The sequence below is a fragment of the Nyctereutes procyonoides genome, unplaced genomic scaffold, assembly GCF_905146905.1.
Source record: "Nyctereutes procyonoides isolate TBG_1078 unplaced genomic scaffold, NYPRO_anot_genome, whole genome shotgun sequence".
Lineage (NCBI taxonomy): Eukaryota > Metazoa > Chordata > Mammalia > Carnivora > Canidae > Nyctereutes > Nyctereutes procyonoides.
The window spans coordinates 57,113,128-57,125,262 of record NW_026575140.1 but is presented as its reverse complement, the minus strand read 5'-3'; the positions used below and the strand labels follow the sequence as shown (position 1 = coordinate 57,125,262).

General features: G+C 56.7%; 2 protein-coding genes across 4 annotated transcripts; both read left to right on the top strand.

Annotated features, from left to right (window-relative positions):
- Positions 1–120: 120 nt before the first annotated feature.
- On the top strand, positions 121–3,079 carry TNFSF13 (TNF superfamily member 13). 3 transcript variants are annotated; one of them, XM_055305116.1, is made up of 7 exons: positions 121–150; positions 1,073–1,302; positions 1,649–1,727; positions 1,869–1,916; positions 2,061–2,179; positions 2,399–2,537; positions 2,763–3,079. In XM_055305116.1, exons 2-7 carry the CDS (start codon positions 1,096–1,098, stop codon positions 2,870–2,872), a joined length of 702 nt encoding a protein of 233 aa, XP_055161091.1. In that variant the 5' UTR covers positions 121–150; positions 1,073–1,095; the 3' UTR covers positions 2,873–3,079. The 3 variants fall into 3 exon arrangements, with proteins under 3 accessions (XP_055161091.1, XP_055161090.1, XP_055161089.1); XM_055305115.1 differs by lacking the exon at positions 121–150 and adding an exon at positions 175–211; XM_055305114.1 differs by lacking the exon at positions 121–150 and having other exon boundaries at positions 235–1,302.
- A 976-nt stretch (positions 3,080–4,055) lies between these two features.
- Positions 4,056–11,757, top strand: SENP3 (SUMO specific peptidase 3). The gene is made up of 11 exons (XM_055305110.1): positions 4,056–4,244; positions 5,109–5,834; positions 6,594–6,833; positions 6,929–7,040; positions 7,567–7,714; positions 7,844–7,891; positions 8,503–8,580; positions 10,245–10,382; positions 10,522–10,605; positions 10,727–10,777; positions 11,211–11,757. The coding sequence occupies exons 2-11, from the start codon at positions 5,120–5,122 to the stop codon at positions 11,319–11,321; spliced, it is 1,725 nt and encodes a 574-aa protein (XP_055161085.1). The 5' UTR covers positions 4,056–4,244; positions 5,109–5,119; the 3' UTR covers positions 11,322–11,757.
- Positions 11,758–12,135: the final 378 nt, after the last annotated feature.

Genomic DNA, 12,135 nt, shown 5'->3' with positions numbered 1-12,135 from the left:
GTACAGGCCCAGGAGTGGAGACCCACATGCCTCTGACCCCTGAGGCATGAGCAGAGACTGGAAAGGCAAGCTGCCAGGAAAAAAAATCAATCTGCCCAAGGTCCAGCAGCAGCTACCTCATTTACCTAGGAGGCCGGCTTCCTCCTGCAGGTAATCCCGGGCTGGGAGGAGCAGAAGCCCTTCCTCTTGGCAGCCTCGGGACATTCAGCAGGTGCTGGCATAAGCCTGGCGGCCTGTGGGGTGGGAGCAGGCCCCAAGGGGAGCCCAGGGTCAGTCGGCAGGACGCTGGGGCCCAGGAATGTGGGAACCTGCGCCCCAGGGGCCAGGGCAGGAATCCTACAGTGGTAGGGTGCTTGGGGCTTTCTCTTTCTCTCTCTGACCAGAGCCTTATGTAAGAGCTTTTCTCGGGAAACAGGAAGTCCTGCTTGCCAAGTTCAGCACAGGGAGTAGTACAGGCCTTATTCCAACACACCCGGCCTGGCCTTAACCCCAGAACTCAGCCCGTCTCTTGCTTCCGCGACCCTGGTTCTCCTTCCCATCTGCCCCCCTCCTCTCCTTTTCCACCTTCAGTCATTCCTGGCCGACTTGTCCGAGGATCTCTGGGGTGTCTGAGCCAGAGGGTCTCCCGCCCTCACCCGTGACCCCCAAGGCTGCCCAGCTTGTCCCTCCATCCCTGCTCTTGGCACCATGCCCCGTAGCCAGCCAACCTTCCCTCCCCCACTTCTGGGGCAGTCCCAGGATTCCTATGCTCCGGCCGCTCCTCCTGGGTGTCACTGGCAGTCCTGTCCTTCCTAGAGAGACTGACACCGAGTTCTCCTGACGCTGGAGGAGGGGGCGTCTCAACACAACACTGGCCCCACGGCGGGGTGCCAGGAGCACCAACAGTGCCCCTTGCTGGCTCTCCTCCTCCCTTTTTTCATTCTCAAGTTCCTTTTTATTCCTCCCTTGCGTAACGCTCCTCTTCCCTTCTGTACCCCCACCCTTCCCACCACCTCCTCGCCACCCCACTCCTGAGGCCACAGCCTTCGGCAGGGTCCCCAGCTCATGCCAGCCTCATCTCCTTCCTTGCTAGCCCCCAAAGGGCCCCCAGGAGACATGGGGGGCCCAGTCCGAGAGCCGGCACTCTCAGTCGCCCTCTGGTTGAGTTGGGGGGCAGCTCTGGGGGCCGTGGCTTGTGCCATGGCCCTGCTGACCCAACAAACAGAGCTGCAAAATCTAAGGAGAGAGGTGGCTCGGCTGCAGAGGACTGGAGGGCCCTCTGAGAAGGAGGAAGGGTATCCATGGCTGAGCCTCCAGGAGCAGGTGAGTGAGGGGAGCTGAGGATGGGTGGCAGGGCCGGGTCGGGGCCTCTTGGGTCTAGCCTCCCGGTCTGTAAAGTTTTGAGTAGGTGCAAGAGAGGGTCCCAGGTTTGGAGGTCAAGGGAGCAGCCATTCCAGGAAAGGAAATTGTTAAAGATTAATGCTTCTCATGTCTACCAGATCCTGGAGGACAGCCAGCGCCAAGACTCAGGTCGCTGGGGAAAAGTGCAGGAGTGATGTGAGGCGCTCCTGGGGCCAGGGCAGGGGTGGGCGTGGAGGGGCGGCCGGGAGGAAGAGCTGTCGGGGGCCCTTGCTTCTTAGCCTAACCCTGACCCCCTTCCCATGAGCAGAGCCCTGATGCCCTGGAAGCCTGGGAGAATGGGGAGAGATCCCGGAGAAAGAGAGCTGCACTCATCCATAAACAGAAGAGTGAGGCCTCCGGGGTGCAGCAGGGGTGGGAGGTGATCAAGCAGCATGGGGACCTCGAGATTGTTGCCCTGAGCCAGGGTGAGGGTGGAGGGTTGATCACAGGGGGACGGGGCTGCTTAGATCCCCTCCTTCTCTCCTCAGAGAAGCACTCGGTTCTGCACCTTGTCCCCATCAATATCACCTCCAAGGGTGAGCACTGTTTTAAATAATGGCTTTGGGGGAGGGGCCAGGTTGGGGAACTTTGGAGCTGGCACCTGAGCTTGAGAGAATCCTGGAGGTGAAAAGTCTCTGAGAACGTGCACAACTCCTGACTGCCACACTCCTCACCTCCAGAGGACTCTGATGTGACAGAGGTGATGTGGCAACCGGCTCTTAAGCGTGGGAGAGGTCTGGAGGCCCAAGGATATGTTGTTCGAGTCTGGGACTCTGGAATTTATCTGCTGTACAGCCAGGTAATCCCACACATACCCTAAACCTCGCCTGGGGGCCAGGAAGTCTGTTCTCCCAGGACTTGGATGCCCTGGTCCTGAGGGTTCCCAAACTCTCTGTTCACAGCACTTGGAAGACCCTCCTTCATTCCTTGGCTCCCCTGTCCAGGCTCCCAAGCCTCCCAGTACTGAGCCATACTTTCTTTTCTCACTTCCTTCAGCTTCTCCTCCATTCCCTGCCAGGTCCTGTTTCATGATGTGACTTTCACCATGGGTCAGGTGGTGTCTCGGGAGGGCCAGGGAAGGCAGGAGACTCTCTTCCGATGTATCCGAAGCATGCCCTCCAACCCCGACTGGGCCTACAATAGCTGCTACAGTGCGGGTGAGAGGCCTGTGGGCACAGAGGGTGGCTCTGACCCCAGGGGGGTTAATGACCAGGCCACCAGGCCAGGGGGAGCGGGGCCTGGAAGCCCGGGTGCAGAGGCGGATCTGGGGGATGCTGGCCAGGAAGCAGGAGGAAGGCTGAGCTGGAGAAGGGAGGGGAGGCACCAGAGGGTCCACCGCAGGACTGTGCTTCACCTAGTGTGTATCTTCTCCCGTTTCTCAGGTGTCTTCCACCTGCACCAGGGCGATATTCTGAGTGTCACAATCCCCCGGGGAAGGGCGAAACTTAGCCTCTCTCCGCATGGAACCTTCCTGGGGTTTGTGAAACTGTGATTATGATACGGATGGTGGTTTTGAGCTCGGAAGACGAGGGTGGGTAATACTGGACACAGCCACGAGCTAACAGGAGCAGAGGCCTCTTCTGGGTTTGACCTCAACCCTGGGTTGGACGGCTCATCCATCTCCCTTCCTCCCTTTGCCTCATCGCTCCCTCACCTTCTAGACTTCGCTTTCACGGATATTAAAGAGGTGTAACATCTTGCTTTTGTCCCCCATCCAGCCCCACATTCTTGGGGGAGGTAGGGGTGGCGGCGGGCAATGCCAGGCCATGTCTAGACCCACTCTGGGTCCCACTGGAAGGCTTCCAGAACAGCACCACCACCTAGCGGCAGCCTGAGAGAGTCCGCCTGCCTGCTGGCAGACGTCCACGCAGCCTCCCTCCACTCGGAAAGACTCGTGGCTCCCCAGGCCACACCTGTCCCCAGGTATCCGCTGCCTCCTCGCCGCACAAGCAGCCTCACCCCCCACTCCCCTCCCCGGCTGTGGGGCGCCCCGGTTTCCACCACGATCTCCGGGGGAGGGGGTGCTTGTTAGGCGCCCGACGACGACGCTCCCCGTGCAGCCACACTCCTCCCTCGGGTGGTACCAAGTTTTGCCTTTCGTGCTTTCCGCCCCGCCGGCGTGGGGGTCCCTGTGGGCTGAGCTGGGCGGCCGGGGAGCGTGGGTCAAGCGTGCGCCCTAGGGTTGGCCTGCCTTCACTCCTCTGGGCTCTTCTTTCCGCTCAAGACCCGCTTAGACTTCAATAAAAGAGAATAAACGGCTTCCAGTGCCCTCGCTGCCCTCCCCCCACCCCGCCCGCGCCCCCGGGGGACCCAGGTCCCGCCGCCCCGGGGTCGGGGCCCGCAAGCGCCTAGGAGCGCTCCCCGGCGGGACACGCAGCAGCGGACAGCACGCACGCGCAGGCGGGATAGCGGTGGGACCGCCGCGCGCGGCCCCGAGCAGCTAGCGTGCGCAGGCGCAGCCGGGCGCAGGGCTCGGGGGGCGGGACCGTCCCGCGGCGTCTGCGCTCCCGGGTAGGCGGGACTAGGCGCGTGCTGGCCGCGCCGGCGCTGTTTGCCGGGTGTGACGTACAAGTCGTGCGCCGCCAGCGCCGGTGGGCCTGGGGCTCGCGGGAGGGGAAGGAGGAGCAGGAGGAGGAGGGGGAGGTGGTGGAGGTGGAGGCTGAAGCAGAGCAAGAGGCGGCCGCGGCGGGGCGGCTCGGCGGCGCGGCGCGCGGCCCAGAAGCGTTGGAATCCTGAATTGAGAGGGCTGCGCCTGAAGACAGCAGGAGTGGCGGGGCCGCCGCCGTCGCCGGAGAGATGAGCCGGGAAGCCTGAGGCCGGAGACGCCCGCCCTCGGGTCCGTCCGCCCGGCTTCCCCGCTCCCGGTGAGGACGCCCCCTACCCTTCCCCCAGCCCTGATGCGGCCTCTCCCAATCCTGGACCTCATTCCTACCTAACGGGGGCCCAGGAGGCCCTTGAAGGGGCTTCTTAAGGCCCTCGGGCGCCGAACTGCCCTGAGCCTGTAGGACCAAACCGGTGTGGGACGCATTCTGGCCCCCGGGAACCAGGAGAGGGGGCTGGGCCAGCCTGGCTCACGCGGCTCAGTTCTGTCCCAGCGCCTTGATCCTGCTGCCTGAGCACCGGTTGGGTTCTCTTTCAGTTTCCTTTAACATTCTTCCGTTTTCATTGGATTTTACTCCCTGAACCGTAGCCCTGAGATCCCCGTTTCCCCCGAGACCTCCCGAGACCACCTGAGCATGCCCGTACCCTGCCCACCCCAGCCCCCCATTCATTCCAGGGTGGTAGAGAACTCTCTTCCCACTCTGGACCGCGGTTTCCTTGGTGGAAGTTGTGTTCTCTTCAGCTGTCTCCGTGTCATGTCAGCATTCTCGTGCTGAGCCACGTCCCTCGTTAGGTTCTCAATTAGGATACCCCTGGCAGTAAAATAGAGAAGCAGAGCCTGAGAATACTGGGTTTAACCTGGGGATCTGAGAAATAAGATCCCGGAGGCCTGCTGCTTAGCCAGTCTCCCTTGCTTCTGTCTGGTCAGAGGAGAGAGGATGGCACAGGCTCTAAAGGGCCCCATGTGAATCGTGTTAACCGGAAATGTCAGCAGTCAGTAGTTTTGCGTTTTGCCCTCTCTCCTTAGATTATTTGCATCTGATTCCAGAGAAGGCATGCTGAGGGAGAGAAGCAAGATGTGGGGTATAGGATGTTTGGGTTCTGACACTCTGACCATTATTTTACAGGCTACTGGAAGATGAAAGAGACTATACAAGGGTCCGGGTCTTGGGGGCCTGAGCCTCCTGGACCTGGCATAGCCCCAGCTTACTCAAGTCCCAGACGGGAGCGTATTCGTTGGCCCCCACCCCCCAAGCCCCGACTCAAATCAGGTGGAGGGTTTGGGCCAGATCCTGGGTCTGGGACCACAGCGCCAGCCAGACGCCTCCCTGTCCCTCGGCCCTCTTTTGATGCCTCAGCTAGTGAAGAGGAGGAAGAAGAGGAGGAAGATGAGGACGAAGATGAGGAAGAGGAAGTGGCAGCTTGGAGGCTGCCCCCAAGATGGGGTCAGCTGGGGGCCTCCCAGCGATCTCGCCCTCCCCGCCATACTCATCGAAAAACCTGCTCACAGCGCCGCCGCAGAGCCAAGAGAGCTTTCCCGATGTTGTTCTACTCAAAAAGCACCTCGCTGACATTCCACTGGAAGCTTTGGGGGCGCCACCGGGGTCGGCGGCGGAGCCTCGCACACCCCAAGAACCATCTTTCACCCCAGGAAGGGGGTGCGACACCACAGGTGCCATCTCCCTGCTGTCGTTTTGACTCCCCTCGGGGGCCACCTCCACCCCGGCTGGGTCTGCTAGGTGCTCTCATGGCTGAGGATGGGGTGAGAGGGTCTCCACCAATGTCCTCTGGGCCCCCAGTGGAGGAAGATGGATTAAGGTGGACTCCAAAGTCTCCTCTGGATCCTGACTCTGGTAAGGTGGGAATGGGTGGAGGGAGAGGGTAGGGCGGGTTCAGATCCTGGAGGATCAAGAGCTTCTGGCTGTGGTGACAGCTGGTCCGAAGGCTAGTAGGATGGCAGAGTGAGTCCGGAATATCTGTGAGATGTCTTAAGCGCCTCTTTGAGCAGCAACTAAGTCTGGGGAGATGGTCAAAGCTGGAATACAGAGTCTCTAAGTAGGTGTCCTGTGTATAGATGAGAAAGGGAGACGTGGTTTACAAAAGTCAAGACAGTTTTGGACACTTAAAATTCCTCATTTGCCCTTTGAGAATAAAGGGGACCCTTGCATGTGTGTCTGCAAAGGGTGCCATTCTCCTTGTGGTGGGATGAGATTTCTCTGACTAGTGGACTACATCGCCTGTCTTGTTCTGTGTGCCATTCTCACTCAGAATGTTTCTTTTAGGGATTCTCAACCAAACAATTTCGGGGTATTTTTTTATTAATTGAGCGTTTGCAGGGTCCTATACTAGATGCCAAGTTAATAATGGTGATAGATATCTCTGAAGTTTATCTCCTTAGTCTTGTCTTGCTTTTGTGCTATGAGTAGTACTTTTTCTTTTCTGTTTCTTTATAACTTCTCAGACATGCTCATTTCATCCTTAGGGTTTATATGGGTAGATACGTTTCAGTTCATCCTCGTGGTTTTATAATTTGTGTGCGTCACTTAATCTTATCCCACTGTTCTTTGATCTGAGCCAATTTCTCATCTCCATCCTGTTTCCCCGTCCTACAGGCCTCCTCTCTTGTACTCTTCCCAATGGCTTTGGGGGACCACCCGGGCCAGAAGGGGAACGAGGTCTGGCACCCCCTGATGCCAGCATCCTCATCAGCAACGTGTGTAGCATCGGGGACCATGTGGCCCAGGAACTCTTTCAGGGCTCAGATCTGAGTGCTGCAGAAGAGGCGGAGCGGCCTGGGGAAAAGGCTGGCCAGCACAGCCCCCTGCGGGAGGAGCATGTGACCTGCGTACAGAGTAAGGGACCCTAGAGGACCCAGTCTCTTGCTTAGTAGCCAACTCCTAAGTTGGAATCTGGAGGCCTCACGCCTCTCCTCTTTCCTTCCGCTCAGGCATCTTGGATGAATTCCTTCAAACTTATGGCAGCCTCATCCCTCTTAGCACTGATGAGGTGGTAGAGAAATTGGAGGACATTTTTCAGCAGGAGTTCTCTACACCTTCCAGGTGAGGCATGAAAGAAATGTCGTCAGAAGAGGGCTGGGCCCTGAGAGTAGGGAGAGGTTGCTGCTGCCTTTTCTCTCATAGGGATGTACTTGGCGGACGGAGGAAGGTAGAACTGAGGGGGAGGAACCTGTAGGCAGAGTGCAACGCCCCTGTAAACTGACTGGGGTGGAGTCTTTACCTGAGATCCTGCAATATTATGTATACCTGATACTCCTGTGCCTCTCTGGAGACTAGGCCTTTAGCAGGTCCTCAAAAGGATATGTGGCCCAAAGAAAGGATTAGTTTTTGTTTGAAGTGGGTTCCACACCCAGTGTGAAGCCCAACACAGGGCTTGAACTCAAGACCTTGAGATCAATACCTGAGCTGAGATCAGGAATCGGATGTTTAACCGACTGGGCCACCCAGGTGCCCCCTTATTCTTAAGAATAAGAACTTAGTTTAGGTTCTTATTCTGGGCAGTAGAAAAGTACTTCTGTATGCTCTAGCCCCCTTGTCTCTTGTGTGACTCCACCCTTGGCCTACTCAGGAAGGGCCTGGTGCTGCAGCTGATCCAGTCGTACCAGCGGATGCCAGGCAATGCCATGGTGAGGGGTTTCCGAGTGGCCTATAAGCGGCATGTACTGACCATGGATGACCTGGGGACCTTGTATGGACAGAACTGGCTCAATGACCAGGTGAGGAGTAGTGGAGAAATGGGCCCATAAGGGGATTTATGGAGCAGGGTGTCTGGGGCCCTCTGTTTGGGGGAGCCCTATACCTATGCTGCACTCTCCATGGCAAGTTGCCTCCCATTTTCTCCCCAGGTGATGAACATGTATGGAGACCTGGTCATGGACACGGTCCCTGAAAAGGTAGGCCCAAACCAGGTACCTCAGGCCCCAGAAGCCCTTCTGCAGTTGGAAGCAGCTTTTTCAGTTCCCTTTATCTCTTCATCCATAAAGAGGATCTTTGTTTTGGGGGAGAGGTGGTAGAAGGCAGTCAGTTAAATCTGTAATTGTTTTTTAAAGCTTTGTTTATTTGAGAGAGAAAGGAAGGGAGGGAGGGAGGGAGGGTGGGGGGGAAGGCAGGAAATCTCCAGCAGATTCCCTGCTGAGTGCAGAGCACAACGAGGGGCTTGAGCTCTCAATCCCGAGATCACAACCCCAGCCAAAACCAAGAGTCAGACACTCAACTGACTGAGTCACCCAGGCGCTCCTCAAATTTGTAATCTTGGTCCTGAACTTACCGATTCTTTTCCCCCAGTGTAGTGTTTTTCCCTGTGGTTAACTCCACAAATTGGGATGGGAAGCAGTAAGATAAGGTTAAAAAGGCTTTGGTTTTTTACTCTCAGTGAGTTGGAGTGCAGGTTGTTGAAACTGGCCCTTGGAGCCCTAATGAAAGGAAGCGGCTAGGGTGGAGGGGACCTGGCAAGGGGGCCTGAGCTCTTTCAGTTCCATCCAGGTCTTTTGTATCATTGGCACAGGTGCATTTCTTCAACAGTTTCTTCTATGATAAACTCCGCACCAAGGGTTATGATGGGGTGAAAAGGTGGACCAAAAACGTGAGTTATCAATTCATATACGCTGGTGTGACACCTTGCCTGTAGAGGATTAGAGTTCTGTTTTCTAGGAGCCCTTCCTCAAAGCCTGCTCACTCAGTCTTTCAAGTATTAATAAGGCTCTGGTATGTGTGAGGTAGTCGTAGGCACAAGGGATTCAGTGTTGAGTAAGGAAAACTTGCCTTTGTGGAGTTAAGGGTAAATAAACAGGTTAAATTTCAGCTAGTGCTAGGTGCTGTGAATCACCTGAAAGAGTAATGCAGTAGCCCGGGAGGTAGGCCCTTTAGATTGGGCGGTTTGGGGAGGCCTCTCCTTTCTGAGGTTTGAAGGCCAAGGAGCTGGCCCTGCAGATCTGGGGGAGGAGTGGTGTAGGCAAAGGAGTAGCAAGTACATGGGACCCAGAGTGAGAATGAGCATTTGAGGCACCGAAGGCCCATGTGGGTGTCCTGTATAGTTGGAGCATCTGAGTGGAGGGAGTGCAGTAAGAAATCCGGTCAGTGTTGATCCTGTAAAGCATGGAGGAGAGGCGGAGGAGGGTGGATCGTTCTTGATGTGCATGGAGAAGCCACTGAAAAGTTTTAAGGAGCCTGGGAAGTCCCTCATGTTTTCAACTCCTGCTTCATGTAGACTGGAAGTGGGGGGAAGAGTAGAAGCAGGCAGACTGGCCAGGGAGGGGAGCACAGAAGCCTGGAGCAGGGCGCTGAGTGCAGAAATGGAAGTGGCTTTCTCTAGGATAGGTTTTGAAGGTAGAACCATGGTATTCTCAGATGGGTTGGATGTGGGAATGAAGAAGAGCTAGGAATTGGGGAGGCCTGCATTAGTGGCAGAAGTTACTGGGGAAAATGAGGGAACGCATTTGGTGATGGGGTGGGGGTGGGTATCTTTTCTCCCCTCTAGTTGGGGTCCCTGCCCTCCCGCCAAAGGCGAAAAAATTTGTCTAGAGTGAAGCGGGACTGGCTCTGGCATTTTAGTTTCCGTCCCCGGGTTCAGGGGCTTACACCTGCAGTGACCTGGCAGGCCCGCTTCTCCCAGTATGGGTGGGATGACACAGTGGAAAGAACGTGGCCTGTGTCCCCTGTGCCCGTCAGCAAAGTGCCCTACTCTCCCAGGCTGCAGTTCCATCGTTAGGCTGACTGAGAACTACCTCACAGGGTGGTCATGGTAATGGGCCGACCCCTTACTAGGTCCTGTGCGGTGCTGTTAATGTATCATGGACGGGAACTAATTTAACTCTGGTAACGAGTGAGATAGGCACTGTTATTCGCAGCCTCTTACATCTAAGAGGACGGTGGCACGGAGAGCCATTCTGTAGCTCACCCGTGGTCACAAGCTAGGAAATGGAGGAGCTGGGTTTAAACCCCGGCCGGCTGGCTCCAGAATCCTGAGCCTGGGTTTTTAGCTATTAAGTACTCGTGCCTTTAATGTGTGGAAAGAAAGTACCTGGCCATCCTGGGGTCTCAGGTGTGTTGTGACAGTAGGTCTTCTGACCTGCCTTCTTCCCTCACCCCTGGAATCTACACATGCTGAACTTCACCTCACAGTGGAGGGGCTCAGCTGTGTGCTTGCCCACTGGGCTCCTTGTCTCCGCCTCCACTCTTTAGGACCCTCGCAGCAATGGGCAGGTGGCTCCTGCTGTCCAACCTGACCTCTGACACCACCCTCCTTAGGTGGACATCTTCAATAAGGAGCTCCTGCTAATCCCCATCCACCTGGAGGTGCACTGGTCCCTCATCTCTGTTGACGTGAGGCGACGCACCATCACCTACTTTGACTCGCAGCGCACCCTAAACCGCCGCTGCCCTAAGGTTTGAGAGGGAAGGCGGGGGGGAAAATCCAGTGGTAAGGCATCGTGGGCAGAAGGGCGGGCCTGGTGCCTGGGACCACTGTACCCTAGGTTCACTTGGGAAACCAAGGCATCACTTCCTCCTTTTCCTGTCTCCATAGCATATTGCCAAGTACCTACAGGCAGAGGCAGTGAAGAAAGACCGGCTGGATTTCCACCAGGGCTGGAAAGGTTACTTCAAAATGGTAAGTGTCTGGAGGGAGGGGTACAGGTGGTGATGGTGGTGATAGAGGAGCGGTAGGAGGAAGAAGTGGAAGCCACACCCCGAGGAGCATCCAGGTGAAGGACTTCATTTTTATTCTCTAGAACGTGGCCAGGCAGAATAATGACAGTGACTGTGGTGCCTTTGTGTTACAGGTAAGCAGAGATCGGTGGGGTTAAAGGTTTGGTAAGGAGGTGGGAGGCTGTTCCACCTCTCTGGTTTGGCTCACAGGCACTTGTGGAGCAGAGAGGAACCTTAGGTGTTAGTGTGCAGAAACTCGGATCCCCTTGGTCTCCCGGCTTCCCCAGGGCCAACACTTGGCCTGGGTCTCTTGGTCCTTGGTCTCTGGCCCTGGTACAGTTGCTTCCCAACCCCCAGTGCAAAGCATTTTCTTCAGGTACCGAGAACAATGACTCTAGAGTCAGGCTTTGAGCCCTAGGCTATGGGACGTTGGCTTTGTGTGTGAAATGTGGATGTTCTGTGAAAGGTTTGGTGAGGTGGATCTGGCTCCTGTGCAGCACAGCACAGGTCCTGACCTGGGGGGATGCTCAGTAGGTGGTTCTCATGGCCTGTTTTGTTAACACCCAGTACTGCAAGCACCTGGCCCTGTCTCAGCCATTCAGCTTCACCCAGCAGGACATGCCCAAACTTCGTCGGCAGATCTACAAGGAGCTGTGTCACTGCAAACTCACTGTGTGAGCCTCGTATCCCAGGCCTCAAGCCCATTCATTAATGGGCATGGGGACATGGGGCACCCTTCTTTCCCATGAAACTCCAGTTCCTTTCCTCTCTTGCCTCTCCCCACCCGATTCCCTTTGGTTTTTCATATTTAAATGTTTAATTGATTTCTGTTATTTTTTTTCTTTGAGAGAATACTTGTCGATTTCCGATGTTGAGGGGGTGGCCAGGGAACAGCCCCCTTTCCCCCCTCTGCTGGGGCGGAGCGTCGCCTTGCGGCCTGGGTGGGGCAGTCATCCCCCTTATGTGTGCAGGGGCGGGGGCAGGAAAATCTTGTGCTGGGGTGGTGGGCGGGCAAAGGGATTACTGCCTGCCAGATCTTCAAACTTTTTTTTATATATATATATATATAAATGCCACGGTCCTGTTCTGGTCAATAAAGGATCCTTTGGAGATACACAGTGCTGGTCTTTCTTCTGTCAGGCTCGGGCTCAGCAGTCACTGTTGGCCACACTGTCATAGGTGTCGAGAACACGGGGCCCGCCATGCTCCGTCCTTCCCCTCTCCCCCGGGACCGGTCATCCCCGGACCCCACCCTCAGCCCCCACCGCAGGGAAGCTGGGGCTCAGAGGTAAGGAACTTCGGGGCAGCACCCACAAGTGCCCGGAGGCGCCCCCGCCCCGCCCCTGCCCGTGACAGGGGCCACGCCTTCGGCTTCCACCGGCGCCGTACGCTCGCGACGGCTTGGGGTGGAGTCCGTCTACCTTTGCTGCACAATACGAAAGACTAAGGTGCGGGTCCGGTGCGCACCTGGAGCGGAGGCCAAGGGAAGCGG